This window comes from Orbilia oligospora (genome assembly GCF_000225545.1).
Source record: "Orbilia oligospora ATCC 24927 unplaced genomic scaffold scaffold00193, whole genome shotgun sequence".
Lineage (NCBI taxonomy): Eukaryota > Fungi > Ascomycota > Orbiliomycetes > Orbiliales > Orbiliaceae > Orbilia > Orbilia oligospora.
The window spans coordinates 610,719-630,545 of NW_011645750.1; the positions used below are offsets into that span (position 1 = coordinate 610,719).

Consider the following 19,827-nt stretch of genomic DNA (forward strand, 5'->3'; position numbering starts at 1 on the left):
GCTCATAAACTGAGCAATTTATTTTGCACACGGAGTCACTAGCGTCTAAGCTATTGTTGGGACGGAAAGCACAACAGTTTGCTCTTTTGGTGCAACCTGCCAGATCGATATCGAGCTCATTTAGGATCGTAGACTTGCAGATGCCGACTTATCACCTTATTCAAAATTGTGCATTGTATTGCATTAGCGGACGAGTTGGAGCCGTTGGACTTTGTAACTTGTGTTGTCTTAACAGCTGCATCTTGTATTTCACTAAGTATTTGTAACAAGTGCATGTGTGTGGTGGTATAGACCGGACGTGTCTTGCGAATAATAGTCGATGGTTAGACTGTATGGTTAGTAGTGAAGGTATTTCGAGAATCGATAGGATGTATACACAGTCAGATCTTATAAGACACTGAAGACTGCATTTGATAGTCACGTGCCAGACGTGTTGGGCTGCATGCCAAGGTGCCTGGGATACCGACGCCACACCCCGACACCGCGGTCCAACCGGCTGCTAATTAGCCCACTTTAGCCTCCTCCACGCTACGACGACACACACGCCACCATTCTCCAACGATGTATCGCTGACGATATACATCTTCCCGTGGACCCTTCCCCCCTTCCCAACATATGGTGCAAACCGTCACGACTATTACCTTCCCGGAACCATAATACTACAACTACCAGATAAGGCTTCAAGATGGATGCGATTGAGAAGGAGTTGGACAAGCTCACAAATGGAGGGGCGAACCTGTCCAAGTCCATTAAAGACATCGACAAATGCTTGGAAATGTTGATGGATGCTCGGACGACCATCGAAAATGGTACTGCAGGCTGCTCTTATTTCGTGTACTGGGGACACCAGGGTGGAGTTTAGACTAACTATATTGTTTTAAGATCCTACTGCGACAGTTCCTACGCTACAAGCCCTCGAATCGCAGCTTAAGACAGGATTCCAGCTTGCGACTGACAGTCTGAAAGGCCCCCACGGAGGTATCGCGAAATATGGCAAGGCTCTGGACAAGGTATATGATGCTATTAGATGGTGGTTTATATGGAAAGCTAACATGGTATATAGAAATTCAAACACAGTACCAATGAAAATACATTCGGTGCCCTAGCCAACCGACAACCCCTCATTAATCGCGCAATACAAATGCACCTCCTCCGCGAGGGTAACTTCGAGATTGCCGAAACGTTTGCCAAAGAAGCGGGTATTGTTGAAGGTGTTCCCTCGGTACTGGATATTGAGTTTCGAGAGCTGTTTTCGATTCAAGAATCTCTCCGGCGGAAGGAGCTAAAGCCCGCGATAGAATGGGCTGAGAAACGTCGAGATTTATTGGAGTCTAGAGCTACCAATTTGGAGTTTGAATTGCATCGTTTGCAGTACATGATCTTGTTGTTTCAGGGGACGCCGGATGATATACCGAATGCATTAGCTTATGCTAAGGCTCAATTCGGGCCTTTCCAGAAAAAGTACCTTACAGGTTTGTGCCCCCCATTTCATATGTGCCTAGGTCGAAAACAAAAACCTAACGAGGTGCTTTATAGAAATCTCACAGCTTGCTGGTTGCGTGGTATGGCGTGAGAAGCTGTCAATGTCACCTTATGCTGCTCTCATCCAAGATGAATCCTCATGGCAGAGCATCATTGAATCATTTACGACTGAATTCTGTGCTCTTCTTCGACTTTCAGCAGAGTCGCCACTTTATGTGGCAACAACGGCTGGCGCCATCGCACTTCCGACGTTCAACAAGATGGCAACAATCATGAAAGCTAAGAAGACCGAATGGACGAGTCAAAACGAACTACCCGTCGAAGTACCCCTACCAGACAAGTTCAAATACCATTCGATATTCGTCTGTCCGGTCTCCAAAGAACAAACTACTGACTCGAACCCTCCGATGATGATTCCGTGTGGCCATGTGCTGGCTAAGGATACCGTGCAAAAGCTTGCTAGGGGCACTGGTAGCCGGTATAAATGTCCTTATTGCCCTGCTGACAGCTTACCGAAAGAAGCTCGAGAGATATATCTGTAGTTACCGGCGAAAGTGTTGGGTTTATGGGTTTTTGGCGTAGGCTTTTGGAGGAATGGGTATCAATATGTGACAGTGTGTGTCGAGGCGTTATCGGTTTTCTCTTTCCTATTCTTTCCTTTTTGTTTTTTTAATAACTCTGCTCTAAATGGTATTGGGGTCAAGCGGAACTATTTCCTTTCAAAATCGAACCCCTAATTTGAACTTAGGCGACGCTGATAGGTTTCGATAGTGTACACTAACAGGTAGCCGTCGTTATAGATAATCAAATTCTATTAAGAAAAACGCTAAGATCTCAAAAAAAAAAAGCGACTTTTAAGAATTCCCGAAACACCAGAACCCATGCAATATAGTACACGTGAGAAGGCGGCAATTTGATCAACTTTCACTTCTTCCGAGCATTATTGAACCACCGCTTCCCTTCCTTTGTGAGACCCATCCTAGGTGCACTCTTGCCCATGAACTCTCTTTGCGCATCCAATTCCCTCTCCATGCCCCGAAGTTCCGCCTCACGCTTCATCCTCGCCTCGAGTTCTTTGTATTTTACCATCCGCGCCTTCGCGGCCTTTTGCTCCGCCTTGGTTGGTTTGGGCCCTTCGTCTTCATCGTCGTCTTCATCCTCCCAATCCATTTCATCCTCATCCACTACCTTCTTCTTCTTCCCCTTAGCCGGCTTGATCACATTACCCTCCTCATCGAATAGTTTTTTCTTTCCTCCGTCGATTCCACCACTCACCCCATCAACACCCACAAACACCAACTCCTCCTCCAATTTCTCCCGTTTCCTCCTCTCCACATCTCCCATAACTCTTATATAAGCCTTATCCTGCATCTTCAGCCCTCTAACCCTATCCATCCCCATAACTCTACTATCATTCCCACCGGCGCCTCTCTCCTTGACGAGAACACCACCATCCCTCGTGCGGGCGTTAACCATTCCGAAGTAGAATTCATCTGGATTCCTCTCCGAAGCCTTTGATTTTAAGATCTTTAAACGGGCCTTTTTGGAATTGTAGTCTTGCGCGCGAAGGGCGTAGTCTTTGTGCTTTTCGAGGTGGCCGTATCTTTGACGGGAGGAGATTTGGGAACGTTCTTTGTGGTTGCGACGTTGGATTGCATTGCGCATTGACGCTATAGTTTTTTAAGGTTAGATGAGTAGATTTAGATTGGGGGGTGGAGTGAGGAGGCTTACACATGGTGATTTGGGGTGACTGTTTGAGGACAGTGGCCTTGATGATGATTGATGATGAGATGTTTTGTGGTTGGCGCAGAGGTGAAAGTTGTCGGCTGGGTTTGTGTCGGTCGCTGAAAAGGAACCAAAATTTCGAGAAGCTTGGCGTTTTTCTTTGGTTCACGTGACTAGAATAGATGGGACGGATTACCACACTGGCAACACGAAAGTCGCATTGTACGAAAGAGAATGGGTGGTTTTAGTCTCGTAACTCTACTGGGGTGGCTTGTTGGATTGAACTCGAGCTCGATGGCTCTATGGAGTATAAAAATAATATATAGAGATAATAAAGCTTAAGCTGATCAAGTTGAAATAGAGATTATAAATACATGCGTAAAGAAAAAAAGAAGAAGAAAAGTTAGTGATCATGAATTTCATATATAGAATTCGATACTTCATAATTATTAGACTTACGTACACTAACGATATAAAACTATTGTGTTACTATCGAGGTTGCCTCAATGCAATATCCAGAACAGTTATAAGGATTCGGAATTCCATTTTAAGCAGTATCTGAGTATTCATAGTTCTCTTTACTATTTTCTGTTCTTTGTCCTTTCCATTTTCTGCTTTCAGAAATTCTAGTTTCAATTCCGATAATATAATAGCAGTGACCAGAAATCGAAAGTTAGCCACGCGACGGTATTGACTATAGTATAATACACTAAAGAGTAAATGCGTAGTTATCGTCTAGAAGAATATGATATTGTTATATTTCACTTCCCGCCCCGTCTCATCTCATTCCCCTTGCAAGTACGTTATATACAACAGCGGCAGTCCTATCTACTGGTGAATCGAATATTTACATGATGAAATAAGAGGTTTAGCTGCTAGTTGATGGCTTATAATTATACCACACGTACAACACAAACTCCAATCCCATCCGTTCAACCGTCGTAAACTTTCTAGTTACGAGGCTGAGTTTTTTTTTCTATAGATCTAATAACCCGCCATTTGGGCCGCCGTATGGTTATATGGGACCAGCGGAATGACCTCCTTATACGTTTGAGAGAGAACGTAAAGGGCGTGAGCTGCAGCCTTGGTGTTAATCTCCAAGTGCGTTACATTGGCGTTTGCAAGGTTGTCACAGGTTTGTTGCCAGCAGGCATCGTCAAGAAGACCGTCCCCACCGTGCAATCCACCAACGGGCTTTATCAAAAGATCCGGCGACATGAATGAGTAGTAGTCGCTGTCGCCGTGCCAATGAACAGGTCTAACGGGAAGTCCCATGGCGGTGAAGTAGTCCTCGAAGAGTTTTTCGATAATTTCGGAGCCCGGGTAACCGTAATAACCGTATCTGCTGCCGTCTCCATCGTATACACCAAAGTGACCTCTGCTGACCATATCGAAGTTCAAGTAAAGGAGGATATTGTCGGCCTCTTTTTTGGACAAATTTAGAACGTAATGGCTTGAACCGAAATTTAGGTATTCCTGTCCGCCGGCCCACCATGCGAAACGGATCTTATTCTTTGGCTTGAATTTGCCTTGATTGATAGCATCGAACAGAGCGAGTAAAAGAGCAGCGCCACTGGCGTTGTCATTGATTCCGGGACTATTGACGCCGCTGTCGAGGTGAGCGCCGAGTAAAATAACTTTGTTCGGGTCGCCAGCTTTTGTTTCGGCGATCACATTTTGGCTTTCAATCTTGACCGGAGATGTTTTATATTGAAATCGTGCGATGAGCTCCTCACCGGCGTGGAGACGTCTGGTTAGCTCGATTCCGTCGGCCCGGCTCATATATATGAAGCTAAATGGATGTTCTTCCCTCTTCACCATATTGGGTACTGATCTCTTGGAAACCCCCAACGGCTCATAGTTGTCTTCGTAGAAAATGTACCCGAGCGAGCTAGAGCTCATGTCCACGTGGGGACTGTGCTTGCCCGGGTTATGACAGTTCACCCATCGATTCAGAACAATTTTACCGGTTGTGTCGGTATTATTGTTGTAATATGGGTGTTCGCAAGTCCCGGGGGAGCCCCAATCAAGTACGGCTAGTGGAGCGGTAATATCTAAGTCCCGCGCTTCTCCCCCCGCCCAACCTAGTGGCATCTTAAGGTTATAGCTTTTGCCGTTGACGGTGAGACGCAAGTGCTCTATGTTGGACGAAGGAGTTTCAAATTTTTGGGTCCAGGACTTGAATCTGCTTGATTTGTCGAGGCGGGACTTGACATGGTTGACTGATGCGACGTAGCCGGGTTCACCAAAGGCACGGTTTCCGTTGTTGTTCGAAGCGATTTGATCGAAAGCTTTGAGATCGGATAGCAAGCTGAATGATGAAAAAAAAAAATTTTAGTTAATTAAACTCCTTGTTGAATGTTGAGAATTGTGACGCACCTTTTCTGAGAGATCAGGGATTGGAATTTTTCAGAAGTAAAGCTCGCCGGATGGGCACTTGCTATAGCTGCACAAAGCAGGATTGCGGTAGAGTGGGAGACCTTCATCTTTGACCTTTATTTTCCGGAAATTTTGAATTTTCAGAGATATTGGATTATTGATTCCTAGAATCCTGCTTTTAGAAAAGTTCCAAGAAAGAGGCCCAGAGCTGTGGTATATATATCCGATCTGATTGCTACAGTTCATAATTCATGCATAACAAAATTCCTTAAGTTAAGTTGAATATTCGAATATGTGCTGTAAGGGCGGCGGCGGCCGTTGATGTGACACAAGTCCAGATCTAGATCATCATGCACCAGGGGGTCTAAGCTATCGATATCACAGCCGGTAAGAACGGTTAATTATTGGCCGATACTGTGAAGAATCCTATACCGATAAACTTGCCTTAACTTCCCTAAATGGTCGCTTAGATCGAATATAAGCGACCATTTAAGGAAGGAGCCTACATCCAAACATTTCTTGAAAGCAAATGGTAATGATTCAGTATATATAATGGTAATTAATCGCTTAATGCGGGAAGGCGTAGGCGATATCGACTGGAAATCGATTAAATCGAGTGACACAAAGTGTGCGGGACCGGGACTAGGTATGTACGATCGTACGAGACAAGGGTGTCATGAAATGAATCTCGTATGCCGCGGCCATAGATCTACAATCACCGAGGTATCTCAAAGTCCCCCACGGTAGTCTAGGACACGGAGGATAGCGCAGAGCCCCTTCAAGGACTAGCTCTTAAACTCTGGAAGGAGAGAGAATCCAACACAAATAACACGGGATACTATCATGGGAAGGACGATAGATATCTAGATCACTTTCCTCCAGAGTCAGAATGTTGGGAATTATATCGTTGGGGGGAGTAATCTTTAACGTTTCTTTTTATGTTTACGTCAAATGAAAGGTCTACTTTGGAAAAGCAGAATATAACAGCTTTTTGATGGACGGAGTACGCCGGTACGCGTGCCAGAGCTTCTATAGACTCTAGCATTGTACGCAGTTTAGGCAACTGCAATAATGGGGGTTGGTTTCGCAGTATATCATAATCATTTATAGTAACTGTGGCAGTTTTAATCATTCTTGTCCCTGTATTAATTAGGTTTTGTAGAGTGCTTTGAAATTGGGTTTATATGTTTCCTAGTTTTTGAGTGTCAACGCCAGAGCCGGGACGGTGCTATGATATGAAGTGCATCAGTATGAAGAACTTAAACTTCGCGGGGTAACATGGGTGTCCGAAGCGGCGGGTGGTTACCTAAAGGTAAGCAGTAATATATCGATAGCATAAAATTAGTAATCTTCATCTTGAAACTATAGCATTACACTGCTGTACAGTCCTTACAGTATATGCATTGGATCCTTAACCGTTATTGTCAAAAGTTAGAGAATCTGATACCGCGGAACATCCTGTTAAATTGATATGGTCATATTGTCGATTCTTTTAAAAGTAAAACTAATAAAATGATACTGATCAAATGTATATCAAGAAGTTCCGAATGTTAATGCAAGACGAGTTGAGTTAAGTTATGAAAGTATGGTATTTTTTCCTTACGAAAGTAAGTAGTAGTTTTGATCATTGTAATTTTGAAGCGCCAGATCGTATGTATCACTATACATACTCTAATGAGAGCCATGCATAATAAATGGTACCGGTGGGTGACGTCAGTGGTGTATTCGGAAAGTATTTGATGCCGATATGTTGTAGGTTTTCGAGAGAGCTGGTGCAGATATCCTAGATTGAAGGCTTAGGGATCTCAAAATGAAACATGGTACATGTATGTACATCCAGAAACGACAGCTTCTCCCCCGGAATAACCTCCATGATTGTGTTTAGAAGTACTGTAGGTATATAGTATTACACATAATCGCGGCGGCATTCAGCTCATGCATGTTTGTCTTGCATTGGCCGCCCTGCAGACCAAATCCCACACTGCCCTATCATATACTACGAAACCGGTGGATTATCTAGATCCAAGGCTCGCTGATTTCATGATCCTTCAAGTATATCATGAACTCTGAATAATTCGGGGCAACTCTCTTCACTCTTTCCTGAAAAAAAAACTTCGTCTCTTAATTAATATCCAGGATTTCTAGAATTCTAGAAGAAACGGCCTACCCGTCTTTCTTAAAAGTGCATGGCTGGCAAGAGACCCCCAGAACCAAAATACAGACCAGAACCAGAGCTCGTAATCATGGCTTCTCGAGCCCAACAGCTCCATGAGCCCCTCAAGCTCACAACCCTCATCCGTGCCGACGAAGCCTCTTTCAATATGCTCGGCATTCACACCCTTCGTATCCCTCGAGGATTCCCAACCAGCATCAACCTCAAAAAGATGACACTCGAATTCCACGGTTACGTAGCAGTTCCAAACGTTCACTACTCAATCGACATTATCAGTTCACCGCCTCGAGGCGTTGTTGACGGGTTCACATCGGCCGCAGCGGCACTCGAGCGGCTGAACCAAATTTACGACTTGGGTCATACGAAACTTAATAAAGGGAATGAATGGTTTTCAAATGATACCAACGTTTTACATTTCATCTCACTTACGGCGCCGGTACAGCGCGGGATCAAGTTGTTCGCTCGAATAAATGGGAAGTTTGTAGATAATAATGAGGTAAGGAGTGAAACCATTGATTTTGAGGAGTTGCGGAAAAGTGGATCGGCTGCACAGGCTGCTGCGCCTACTACGAATACGACTGGAACGACGACGACGGCGACGGGAGGAGGACCTGTTAATCCGGCGGCGGCGCCGCCACCACCACCGCAGATTACAACGGTGGATGATGAGTTTGTTATCGTTTTGAGGTTTTTGTGTCTTTCTACTGGGAATATTGGGCATGTTACTGGGGTTGTTGGGTTGGAGATTTCATAGTTTGCAACGTTTGGGTTTGTTTGGTACGACTAACGAGATCACTTTGGGCTGGTTTATTGAAGTTTAAAGCGATGGGTTCACGGTACGGACATTGGTAGCAGCAGGTTTGATTTATGCGCATGTATATTTTGGTTTCCTTTACTCGCTGGCGGTATAGTGGACTCATGGGCATATACAATAGCTCAAGTATAGATAATATTCATGGGCGGGATCTTTTTTTCTCTTTTTTTTTTGGGGGGGGTATTTCATTTTCAATAACAGAAGATCCAGTTTTTCCGACTTGCAACGAAAAGCTACCAAGTCTGATGCCCTTTAAGAATATACGACAAACAGCTGTATTTACAGGGCGTGCAAACGCAGATTAACGCCATAGATCTACCCTGTCTCAAGTCGTATGTACATGCGATTGTAATGGCTAGAACAGGAAATTTTTATAGATTTTTTCCGAAAAACGTTGCATTTCCGAAAGCCTTGTTTGCGAGTTTGCATTTGATGCCTGAAGTCGATTTGATATTAAAATATGATTTGAAATTGTTTGAGGCGGGGTCGCAGGTCCATCTACTGATAATATACCTTTTCCAGCGTTGTAATCTTATACCGGGCCGGAGGGCGAGAACTTTATACTTCATCTTTTCAGAAAGCAGCTGTGTATTCGAAGCTTTTACACTAGGCTTCGAGGCTTTGAACATGAACTACTATCGGCATGGGTGAGTTTGGGGATTATTATTAGACTAGTCATGCAAATGGGGGGGGTTTAACTTTTATTCTAGCATGACTCTGGAAGAATTTGTTGGGTATTACCCTCAAAGCTTAGGATATTTCTTGGGGGAGCGTGAGGTACCATACTTCTTTGCAACAAGTTGAATGCCCATATTTGGTTTTCTAAGGATCTAATTATAATTGTATTCCTTTCAAAGGGGATGGACGTTTCTCAGTTCTTTCTCGGTCAACTAGGAGAGAGTGACGGATGGAGCTTGTTTATGGCGGCTGGACAACATTGTTACAATATGTTTATCGTTGGAATTGATGGGAGGGTTATTGAAGAAGGGGATGAGCATGACTTAGGAATTCCAAATCAGGACGATTATGAGGTAAGCACGTTGTCGACTCGGGCCTTCTCCCTCTCCCTCTCCCTATCTATTTCTCTTTTTTATTTTATTTTTATTTATTATTTCTAGATTGCTGATTTTTGAATGTGCTTTTGAAGTTGTTGGATGAAAGGTATATGGTGAAGACTAAGCCAAAGGGTCGGAAGAAGCGGAGCGGCAGGCAGGTGTACGAAGTAGTTGGAATTGCGTTTGGCGAAGTAGTGGGGTTGATAAGAGAGGAACTGTCGCGCTCCCAAGGAGTTTGAATTTTCAAAAAAAAAAAATTAAAAAGTTTTGATACACAGGGTCGTGAATCTGAATACATGAGTATGTATTTGTCTCGTAGACCAGACCCGGGAACACTTTCGCGAAAAGTGATTTTAGATTTTGTATGGTATTAGATCTGGATTTAGTATTTGTTAAGGTTTGAACTTCGGGGTAGGGAACGAAGCCTCTAGAGTCGATTCTCATTTGTAGATATCATAAAAGGGGGGGTGTCGAACCCCGTTAGGTCCTAGAATGTTAATGGGGATCCGCATATGCATGTATACAAAAATCGAAACTAAAAGATATATCTTTTATCAAAAAGCCTAGAGGGGTACTTTGAAGCCTCAAGCGGGGTAACTTGCAACATGGAATCTGTGAAGTTTGATTCGTTTGATATCGACATGCAGGACATATGGAAGTATTTTGTGACGGTGGTTCCTTTTGTTACCTAATTGGATGAGTATCGAGCGACGATTCTAGGACAGACTTTCAGGCAAGTTTTCCTGAACAGCAGTTAAAATGCATGGAGGTGGTTTTGAACTTACACTTCCATTCTTCAAAAGTAGTAGTAGTGGTGATACGACTTTTCAAGGATATATAACTAGTAGAAGTTGATTTTATATGCATCGATGGCAGAGATCATTGATCATTTAGAGGTATGTACTTACTTTAGTTTGTCAATCTAGTAAGGACTAACTTCGAGAATATACTTAAAATCATATCTTGCAGGTTATCTACGGGGTGGGTCGGGCGCCCGAGAGTATCCCCGAGATCAACGGTGCTCTTACAGACTTGAATTCAGGACACAAGGGCGAGTAAGTTTCCTCTCCATATTCAAACAAAATTAAAAGATTTATCGTGTATACGTAAAGACCGGCTGGATAAAATATAAAACTCTTCACGTCAGATTCGTATACCTCAAAAAGGTAGTAAAAACCCTCCCACCACGTCCGCGCAGACACCATTTCGAACAACAGCAACAGATGCAGGAGCAAGAACAAAACGCCGACGACCGCCGTCGTCTCCAATACATCGGTGTAGAACGTCTCGGTCACGGCGATCCCGCTAGAGCGGATTTGGCTAAAGGTGCGGGTGGGGATTTCCGTTTGTTGAGGTATGAATATAAGTTTGCGGGACCTGCTATTTATGATGTCGCTTTGTGGAGGAGCGGTGGACGTCAATGTATCCCACCGGCGGGATGGGATGGGATGAGTGTTGATATTAATGAAGGTCGAAGGGGGGATTACCTATATATTGTGTGGAAGATTGACTATTTTATTTGTTGAAGATGGTGTCTGTGTATTAATTAATTCTATAGCTTAGCTCTCTGACGGATCGGAATCAAATCATGCACTGAATTCAATCTAGAATAACGGGAATGGATCATGATCATGATCAAGCCAACCCAGACACTAAAGAGTCTCGTCGTTGTTTCTGTCATCCGCTTCAATTGTGTAACCGGCCCGCTAGCGTCGTGCCCCAGCGCAAGCCAAGATCCTCTCCCGCTTCTCGCTAATGTTACCATCAAGAACCTAGTTAGCGGCCATCGCAGGGCATAAGTAGCCTGAACTAAACTCATGTCTTGCGGCGGACTAAAAGAAAGGCATTTACTTCTTTCCATTTTAATATTTTAGCAATAAAATGGGAATCATACCAGGCAGGAGCTACAGAATAGTCAACGTCAAGGCGGGAAAAGTCGTTGACCTCTCGGGTACGGAGGGCCATTCTATCACAGGATGGGAATGGAAGGGCGGAGATAACCAGAAGGTAAACAATATTCCTCTGCGATCTTAGTATATTACCTGGATATACTAAAGCTAATTCCTAATGTTAAATTTCTATTAAATAGTGGATTCCGGAACGACAGGACGGTCTATGGACCTTTCGAAATAAGGACAAAGGAAGCTTTTTAGGAATCGCGGGGATCCAGGTTGATTTTGGAACGCGTCTGGCCGCTTCCGATTTCCCCGTCCAGTGGGATATCGTACCCGAGGAGAGAGATATATCTATATACCGGTATGCGCACATTTCTCCACTCACATTTGTATAGTTGAACCGTGGGATCGGTATTCTAATGACCTGTTTGTCGAAGTATTTTTGTCCCGCGACAACCTTGTCCTCTGAATGTCGAATTGGGCGATAATGGAAATGAGAGAAATGGCACCCCTATCCAGCTCTGGGGACGGTGGCCGGCAGATCATCAGAATTGGCGCTTTGAAGAAGGTGAGATATATAGATTCGAGGTCTTGTTTTCGAGTGCTTAGTAAGATATGCTAACATTCTTTCGATGCATTACAAAATAGTGTAAATCTATATAACACGCACAACTATTAGCTCATCGAAGCTAGCGGATGGATTTAGGAATATTACCTGTTTCGAGACACGCCATTATCCGGGTCGGGTCATAACAGGGTAATTTGTTATATTTCGAAAATATATTCGACTAAGGTCAATTGCAAGTCAACTTGAAAGGCCCCAGAGTATATGTACCGACTTACAGGGCGTAGAAGCGAGGTCTATGGAAAGGACCAGTGTTAAATGTAGATTATTTACCTACAAGCTCAGTGCTTTTAGACTACTATCAGTCGAGTCCATTGTTGATTATATATCACTCGCAACTTAATCTATTTTCATCATAGGAAAAGAAATAATTCCGAGTTATATAGGCAACCTGACCCCAAAGCCGAAAAAAAAACTAGACCTGTTCGAGATACTGTATAGATCAATAAACCCATTTCATTTCAAGGCATAAAATCAAACCCGGTGCGATCTAGGCCAAGAATTCATATTATCCAATTCCAAGCAAAGGGGAAAATAGCTGGAACATACGGAGAGAAAACTCTCGAGATCTTAGCAAAAAAAAAGTCATTTGTCCAGTTCAGATTCTAGAATATCGACTTGATAATCCAATTCGTAGAAAAAGTTATATTGTATTGGATGGACTGGACTAGTCAGTCTCGGATCCTGTCGAAAGGTGAAAGGTGGGCGAAAGGTGGCATGCAAGGTGCATGCAGGTCGGGGTTTGGCATGACATGTTTTAGGATCCTGTCCAAGCTTGCTTAGTTAAACTCACTTAACGTCAAACGAACCATTGCCAATTCTAACCGAACCTTCAACATATCATATCAACCACCACCACCACTTCAACACCACCACCACCACTTCGATACCCTCCATATTCCCTCCGATCTCCCAAAAAAACAAATATCTAGTAAAACCAGAGACACAGGTTTTTACTAGGCCATACGAACGTTCCTCAGGATGACGACCGAAAACGAAGATCAGCGACCAGAGAGGTCCGAACAAACGCATCCTCGTGCCATTCTCACAAACCCGGAAGCTTTGACCAATCCGTCTGCCGAAGATGAGGCAAACGCTATGCGACCACCATCTTTGAATCCCGATGAAGGTAAATAAAAAAAGAAGCAGTTTTTCTAGAAATGAACAGAATATCAAAGTTAGTGTCAGGTTTCTAACATAGTTTTTTTTTTTATATTCTCTCTAGATCTTCTCGAAGACTTTCCTCCAGACTCTGAAGTTCGTCACTTACCTCTAAAATGAAAGAAAAGTTGACGAATTAACCGATTTGTATAGGATGTCGACCTGGTCCACTGTCGTATCACATCGATCCCCGCCCTCGGTCTCCAAAAGCTAACCGCCGTCCTGCGTCTCTGCCTCCGTCAAAACGAAATTTCCCGTATCGAAGGATTAGAATGTATCGCCGGTACATTACAAGACATCGACCTGTACGATAATGCAATCGGCCATATGACACGTGATTTGGAGGTTTTGGTCAACCTCGAGAACTTAGATCTGAGCTACAATGACCTCAAACATATCAAGAACTTGGAGAAGTTGGTCAAGTTGAAGAACTTGTATTTGGCGTCGAATAGGATCGGAACGATCGAAGGACTAGGGACTTTAGTCGAGTTGAAGAACCTGGAGATGGGAGCTAATAAAGTCAGAGTATGCACTTTTTTTCCCCCCCTTGGGAGGGTGTAGAGAGTGGAAACTTGCTTGAATGGGAGGAGGCTGATGAAGCATAGGAAATCCAAAACTTGGAGAACTTGACAAAGTTGGAGGAGCTATGGCTCGGGAAGAATAAGATTTCTGAGATCAAGGTTAGTATCTGTCGTCTATACATATCTCCGCTGTCGCTATTTTGCTCACGCTCATGCTCATGCTCATACTTACTTTTGATGTAGAACGTCTCGATGCTATCCAACTTGAAAATTTTATCCCTGCCTTCAAACCGGTTGACAAAACTGAGCGGTTTGGACGGTCTTAACAACTTGGAAGAGCTCTATGTCTCCCATAACGCCATTGAAGACCTATCTGGTCTTGAGAACACACCGAACATCAAGAATCTCGATGTCACGCACAACCGACTCACCTCGATAAAGGGGATCGAACATTTGTCCCACATTGTGGATTTCTGGGCTTCAGAGAATCAGTTGAGCTCCTTCAAGGAGGTCGAAGATGTTCTGAAGGACAAAGCCGAACTGGAGACCGTCTACTTCGAAGCGAATCCATTACAGCTCATGGGACCGGCGACCTACAGGAATAAAGTCCGCTTGGCTATCCCTCATATTAAGCAGATCGATGCTAGTATGCCCCCTCATCCAATGCCTGTCCTATATTTGGTTTGATAGCCAGTAGCTAACTTTGGATATAGCATTTGTCACGGCGAATTGATTGATTGATTCTTTTGTTGAGTTTAACTGCAAAAAAACCAATATTATTTCTAGCAATCGATAATAGATGGACCAGATGATGCTTTAATCAAGAGATAGAAGAAGAAGAAGTATTTTCTAGAAGTACCAATACACAGTAACATTGCTTGCGGCGCCTTGGTGTTTCTGGGATTGCTTTTTTGTATGGGACGTTGATGTTGCATTTGACTGACTACCACATGGATATAACATTAACTAAAAGTAGTAATGAATCTACTAAGCATTTTTGACATGATAACGAAGCGCTTGGCTACTCAAGAAATTATGTCGTAGAGAATTATTGGAAGCTCGAGATCTAGATTGATCGTTTGAGGGCCGGCTTGGAGACCAGCCTGAACCAGCCTAGCTTGTGCGTTGTGATATCATTGGCTCCAACGCCCGACAACTTACGCTGCTTAAACACAACCGCGACAACCATGTCTTTATAACCTTCGAATACGACCCATATAAGACCAACCACAATGGAATCTCTAATGTAAAGCTCCAACTTTCCCCAAAACCAAAACCCATCATCAACCTACTAACCTCTCTCTACCAGACGTGCCTGGCGTACCGCTCACGTCGACGAAAACGGCAAGCTCCTAGCCTCGACCATCTCCCTCACCAACACCGACTTGGAGGAATTCGCCTACAGCACCAACCCAGCTCGCGTCGCCGAGGATATCTTCCGTACGCTCGAATACGAGAACAACGCTTCTAGACCAAAGATCACAAATAAAACGGGTCTGGAGGCTTGGGCTGAGGTTTATGTTGCTTACTGGAAGGTCGCACAGGCGCTGGAGAGACATGATGAGGTCGATTGGGCGCAGGTGTTTGTGGCGATGAAGGATATGACGCAGTATGTCTGGTTCCTCTCTTTTTTTGGTTACATTGGAGGTTATGGGGATGAAGAAGAAGAAGAAGAAGAAGAAGAAGAAGAAGAAGAAGAAGAAGAAGATGGGATATAGGACTATGGGACTGACGGTGCGGATTGGATAGGGCAGTCATTCGAGGGTTTCAGAACGGATTATGGGAGGTCTGGCAACTTGAAGTACTATATACAGCCTGCAAGTATTTAAGATACGTTGCGATACGGACGGATGAAGCGAAACGATCGAACGGCGAGGATACGTGGAAGTCGTTGGAAGATGCTGCTAGGATTATCAACCGAGCCTTCAACGTTTGCTTGAACGACCGGTATGTTTTCGACCTCTTTTCTTCTATTCACACTGGTAGATAAAAAACAAAGGGACCTTTTGACTAACGAAAAATTTGATGTGGATGTATAGAGCCGAACTCGCACAGAGTAGGAAATGGGGCACGTATTATATTATCAACATACTCTTCAAGACGTATTTCAAGCTTAATGCTATAACGTTGTCGAAGAATATCTTGAAGGCACTTGTTGCGAATACGACAGAGATGCCGGATCTGCTGGATTTTAGGACTTCGGATGTGGTTACTTTCAAGTACTACTGCGGTGTCATTGCTTTCTTAGATGAAGACTACGTCAGGGCAGAGGAACATCTTGAAATGGCCTATCAGCTCTGCCATAAAGCCGCACAGAAGAATAAAGAGTATGTGATTTTTTCCCCTCCCAATTCATCATTCGTATTGTAATAAGGGGGGACGAGATGCTAACGTTGGGATATATAGGCTTATCTTAACATATCTAATCCCCACAAAACTCCTAACCCGACGTCAACTCCCCTCCGCCACATTACTAAAACCCTACCCACTCCTCGAATCTTTATTTCTACCCCTTGCACAATGTATCAAATCCGGTGATCTACGCGGGTACGACGAGAACCTCGCACGAGGCGAAGACTGGTTTGTTAAGAAGCGAATTTTCCTAACCCTCGAACGCGGTAGAGACATTACCTTGAGAAATTTGTTTCGGAAAGTGTATTTAGCGGCTGGGGAGTCGAAGACTAGGATTCCGGTTGACCATTTTAAGGCGGCGGTTAGTTGGAAGAGCGGGGTGGAGTTGGAGACGGAGGAAGTTGAATGCTATTTGGCGAATATGATCTATAAGGGGTATATCAAGGGGTATATCTCGAGGGAGAAGGGGATGGTGGTACTTAGTGGATCGAATGCATTTCCTGGGACTGGCGTTTAGGTTTATTCTATTCTTTTTTTTCCTTCTTCTTTTCTTTTTCACTTCTTCAGTTATTTTTTCTCTTTGAAAGATAAATCCAAAGGTCTGGGTTATTTAAAAAGTAATCCTGTTTATGATGAAGTGAAGCTTATGAAAAGCTTTCTTGAATGTATTATATACTTATACTTTCCATGATTCTATATTATATTATGAAGTGACTCGCCTGTAAGTATGAATACAATGTTTATGGGGATGTACCATGCACAGTAAAAGGCAATTGTGCAATTGTGGCTAGTACCAAAACCCACGTCTTACAAACCAAATTCAACCTCAATATCGTACCACCCGCGCCACTAGCCACTCCATACAACTACAACTCCCATCCCACCGCGATCCAATCCCACCATGGATTAACAAAAGCCCCAAAACCCGACTCTACCCAAGATTCTCTTTTCCCCGTCATGAATCACGATAGATAAGGGGCTTTTCCAATACTCATAGAAAGAAAGCGAAAAAAAAAAAAACGGAGCATAGCCCAAATGGTACGACCCGTTCAGAACCCATCGGGTTCCCTCCCAGATCCCGAACAAGCACGCTACCACCTCCCATCGTCGAATCCATTACCATTATCATCGGCACAGGAAAGTCAAGTGCGTGATCAATATTATGCGAATGTTAGGGCTATATGCGCGGAGGAGATTCGACGTATGTTTCTTATCAACCGATCCTGGTATCAACTTGCGTGTGAGAGAGAAGTGAAGTGCATGTTTTTCTGATACTAATATGGGTTATAATGGTGTATAGGATATGCGGAATGCGCCCGAGGAAGGACGTTTAGTATGGTATGGAAGTGTAGGGAACAACAAAGGATTATGAATGGATGTATGGTGTTGAATGCTACGCAGGAAGAGCAGGATCGAGCGAGGGAGGAGTGGTTTAGGAAGAAGCTTGAGAAGGCGGAGAAGATTAAGAGACGGAAAGAACAGGAGGATGCTGCTGCTGCTACGGGCAAGGCGTGAGGATTTTGACCGACCTAGTACTTAAGGGTATTCGATCGGGTCGAGTCATGGATTGGACATTGGCATGGCATGTGGAGGATGTCAATTGTCGGGCATTGGGTATATACTATGGTATGCATTTGGATATGAGGGCGTATATATTATACCGACCCGACGGATGGTGGTAGTGGTCCTTGCTGGTATTGTATAGCTGGACTTGTGAGAGAGTCATGTACATAATTTATCACTAGAATTGTATATATTGCCATTGTGTATTGTATAGATCATACAATATTTCATGATATCTCCAGAATCATAATTATATGCATCAAATTAATATTCTATCAGATCTAGACTATATTCCTAAGCACCTACTTATCCAAGTTAGGTAGTCAGGAAGTAGATATATCGATATGGATAAAGTACATGTGGCGGTGCAGACTCGGCAACGGGCAACCCAGCTGTGTGGCGCACCAGCACTCGGTTTCTGGCGTATGGTGTCCTTTCACCCTGACAAAAACACCAAAACCGAAACTCTCGAAGGCGTATTAAACCACCGTCGTCCAATTCTAACAAAACATACGTCGCACGATTATAAAACAAACCTTCCTACGAAAATCACAACTCTCCCGATACCCTTCCAAAGGAAAAAAAAAGTCAATTGCTTCTGCTCTTAGAACTTTGCGCGTCGTTTCTTTTTATACCCTTTTTTTTAAAACACTACAGTCATAATGGTATGGTGGATTTGTCCTTGTTTAATGTTCTCATGACGTCTGGGGAATTGGTTGTCGTGCGAGGGTCTTCCCTTCGGCGTGGAAGCGATATTGGCGATGGTGGCCAGGAACAAAGACGAAACCGGAAGAGCTAAATGGAACATGATGACTCTACCCTCTTAAAAGAGTTTTTTAAACATCATGAAGCTATTATGAGTCTTTCGTATTTTATCGATTCGCTCGATGTCATTTCTACAGCCCACCCAATATTGCAAATTACACCATGTCCTTTCCTCGCCCCCCCCTCGTCGCCGCCCATATTCCACAACAGCCTCTCCCATCTCTCAAAAGTCTTTATGATAGACAAAAGAAGACTAACATGACCCTCCTTGTGCGAAATATAGTCTTCTGAATCCCCCGAGCCACAATCGCCACCAACTGGCGCCAGCACCGGTAGAGCCTCGCCAGCCCCACCCGGTGGTCCAAAGTCCGTCATCAAGCGTCGTTCGGCAGCCGACAGAGCCGCCTCGCAGGCCAATGCTCGTCCTTCGAGCACCAGAGCTGCCGGAGCTGGTGGAAGCAGTAGTACCATGTTGAGTACGTTTTGCAGTCTAATTGGAGCTATTTAGTATATTCGGGGGGAGGACACTCTGGCTAATTACTTGCACCTCTTCGCCTTTTAGAGCTTTACACCGATGAGTCGCCGGGATTGAAGGTTGATCCTGTTGTCGTTTTGGTGCTTAGTTTGGGATTCATCTTCAGTGTGGTGGCGCTACATAGTATGTTTCTTTCTCTATTTCATAATCGCGGGTTTCTCTGTGCTAACGTATCTACCTACAGTCATTGCCAAGATCTCGCGCAAACTCACTGGTTAAGGGATTAATTGATTCGACGTGGTGGAATATAACAATCAAGATTAGGTAGCCATTTTTTCCCTAGATCTAGATTGAAGGGACGAAGGATAAGGAGAAGAAAGAAGGCCGAGTAGAAGACAAGGAGCTAGCTCATTTTCACTCATCTGGCGGATGACTTCCATATGCTCCGCTCAGGTTGCTTTAATAAACCTGTCCCTCCCAAAAACAAAAGAAACGTCTATTTGTCCTCTTTTCCATATTTTTCTGTATAATCAACTTTGGTTTTTCTGTTTTGGGTTACACCCCCCGGCCCCGGTCTGCCTCTTCTCCCTTTTTCTTCTTCTCTTTCTTGCGTGTGTATATTTATCAAGGTTTCTTGCGTGTCTATATGGTCAACTTATTTGAATACTCTTTTTTTTTACGGTGGATAACTTGGAGTATACACTGCTTTTGACGTTTTTGATACCGCATCGTATCGTATACGTAGTGTAGTTATTCTGAGTGGAATCATGCTCCTTCCCTTGTCAAAAATGCTAACCTGTGACGCCGTCCTATGAATATATACATACATACACACCCTTACC

General features: G+C 43.9%; 11 protein-coding genes across 11 annotated transcripts; 9 read left to right on the forward strand and 2 right to left on the reverse strand.

Annotated features, from left to right (window-relative positions):
- Positions 1 to 685: 685 nt before the first annotated feature.
- Positions 686 to 2,024, forward strand: AOL_s00193g167 (uncharacterized protein; the record flags this gene model as incomplete). Its single annotated transcript, XM_011128778.1, has 4 exons — positions 686 to 809; positions 883 to 1,010; positions 1,064 to 1,472; positions 1,537 to 2,024. 4 exons carry the CDS (start codon positions 686 to 688, stop codon positions 2,022 to 2,024), a joined length of 1,149 nt encoding a protein of 382 aa, XP_011127080.1.
- Positions 2,025 to 2,406: 382 nt separating this feature from the next.
- On the reverse strand, positions 2,407 to 3,217 carry AOL_s00193g168 (uncharacterized protein; the record flags this gene model as incomplete). The annotated part of the gene is made up of 2 exons (XM_011128779.1): positions 2,407 to 3,152; positions 3,214 to 3,217. 2 exons carry the CDS (start codon positions 3,215 to 3,217, stop codon positions 2,407 to 2,409), a joined length of 750 nt encoding a protein of 249 aa, XP_011127081.1.
- A 974-nt stretch (positions 3,218 to 4,191) lies between these two features.
- On the reverse strand, positions 4,192 to 5,693 carry AOL_s00193g169 (uncharacterized protein; the record flags this gene model as incomplete). The annotated part of the gene is made up of 2 exons (XM_011128780.1): positions 4,192 to 5,518; positions 5,587 to 5,693. 2 exons carry the CDS (start codon positions 5,691 to 5,693, stop codon positions 4,192 to 4,194), a joined length of 1,434 nt encoding a protein of 477 aa, XP_011127082.1.
- A 2,079-nt stretch (positions 5,694 to 7,772) lies between these two features.
- Positions 7,773 to 8,513, forward strand: AOL_s00193g170 (uncharacterized protein; the record flags this gene model as incomplete). The annotated part of the gene is made up of 1 exon (XM_011128781.1): positions 7,773 to 8,513. The coding sequence occupies one exon, from the start codon at positions 7,773 to 7,775 to the stop codon at positions 8,511 to 8,513; it is 741 nt and encodes a 246-aa protein (XP_011127083.1).
- Positions 8,514 to 9,520: 1,007 nt separating this feature from the next.
- AOL_s00193g171 (uncharacterized protein) lies at positions 9,521 to 9,867 on the forward strand (the record flags this gene model as incomplete). Its single annotated transcript, XM_011128782.1, has 2 exons — positions 9,521 to 9,604; positions 9,721 to 9,867. 2 exons carry the CDS (start codon positions 9,521 to 9,523, stop codon positions 9,865 to 9,867), a joined length of 231 nt encoding a protein of 76 aa, XP_011127084.1.
- Positions 9,868 to 10,497: 630 nt separating this feature from the next.
- AOL_s00193g172 (uncharacterized protein) lies at positions 10,498 to 11,154 on the forward strand (the record flags this gene model as incomplete). Its single annotated transcript, XM_011128783.1, has 3 exons — positions 10,498 to 10,524; positions 10,598 to 10,683; positions 10,776 to 11,154. 3 exons carry the CDS (start codon positions 10,498 to 10,500, stop codon positions 11,152 to 11,154), a joined length of 492 nt encoding a protein of 163 aa, XP_011127085.1.
- A 355-nt stretch (positions 11,155 to 11,509) lies between these two features.
- AOL_s00193g173 (uncharacterized protein) lies at positions 11,510 to 12,132 on the forward strand (the record flags this gene model as incomplete). Its single annotated transcript, XM_011128784.1, has 3 exons — positions 11,510 to 11,635; positions 11,718 to 11,884; positions 11,961 to 12,132. 3 exons carry the CDS (start codon positions 11,510 to 11,512, stop codon positions 12,130 to 12,132), a joined length of 465 nt encoding a protein of 154 aa, XP_011127086.1.
- A 997-nt stretch (positions 12,133 to 13,129) lies between these two features.
- Positions 13,130 to 14,563, forward strand: AOL_s00193g174 (uncharacterized protein; the record flags this gene model as incomplete). The annotated part of the gene is made up of 6 exons (XM_011128785.1): positions 13,130 to 13,277; positions 13,374 to 13,405; positions 13,463 to 13,834; positions 13,915 to 13,989; positions 14,074 to 14,476; positions 14,544 to 14,563. The coding sequence occupies 6 exons, from the start codon at positions 13,130 to 13,132 to the stop codon at positions 14,561 to 14,563; spliced, it is 1,050 nt and encodes a 349-aa protein (XP_011127087.1).
- A 499-nt stretch (positions 14,564 to 15,062) lies between these two features.
- AOL_s00193g175 (uncharacterized protein) lies at positions 15,063 to 16,699 on the forward strand (the record flags this gene model as incomplete). The annotated part of the gene is made up of 5 exons (XM_011128786.1): positions 15,063 to 15,076; positions 15,140 to 15,448; positions 15,580 to 15,777; positions 15,870 to 16,157; positions 16,237 to 16,699. 5 exons carry the CDS (start codon positions 15,063 to 15,065, stop codon positions 16,697 to 16,699), a joined length of 1,272 nt encoding a protein of 423 aa, XP_011127088.1.
- A 518-nt stretch (positions 16,700 to 17,217) lies between these two features.
- AOL_s00193g176 (uncharacterized protein) lies at positions 17,218 to 17,697 on the forward strand (the record flags this gene model as incomplete). The annotated part of the gene is made up of 2 exons (XM_011128787.1): positions 17,218 to 17,383; positions 17,483 to 17,697. The coding sequence occupies 2 exons, from the start codon at positions 17,218 to 17,220 to the stop codon at positions 17,695 to 17,697; spliced, it is 381 nt and encodes a 126-aa protein (XP_011127089.1).
- A 392-nt stretch (positions 17,698 to 18,089) lies between these two features.
- On the forward strand, positions 18,090 to 19,264 carry AOL_s00193g177 (uncharacterized protein; the record flags this gene model as incomplete). The annotated part of the gene is made up of 4 exons (XM_011128788.1): positions 18,090 to 18,221; positions 18,794 to 18,986; positions 19,073 to 19,168; positions 19,230 to 19,264. 4 exons carry the CDS (start codon positions 18,090 to 18,092, stop codon positions 19,262 to 19,264), a joined length of 456 nt encoding a protein of 151 aa, XP_011127090.1.
- Between the last annotated feature and the right edge of the window lie 563 nt (positions 19,265 to 19,827).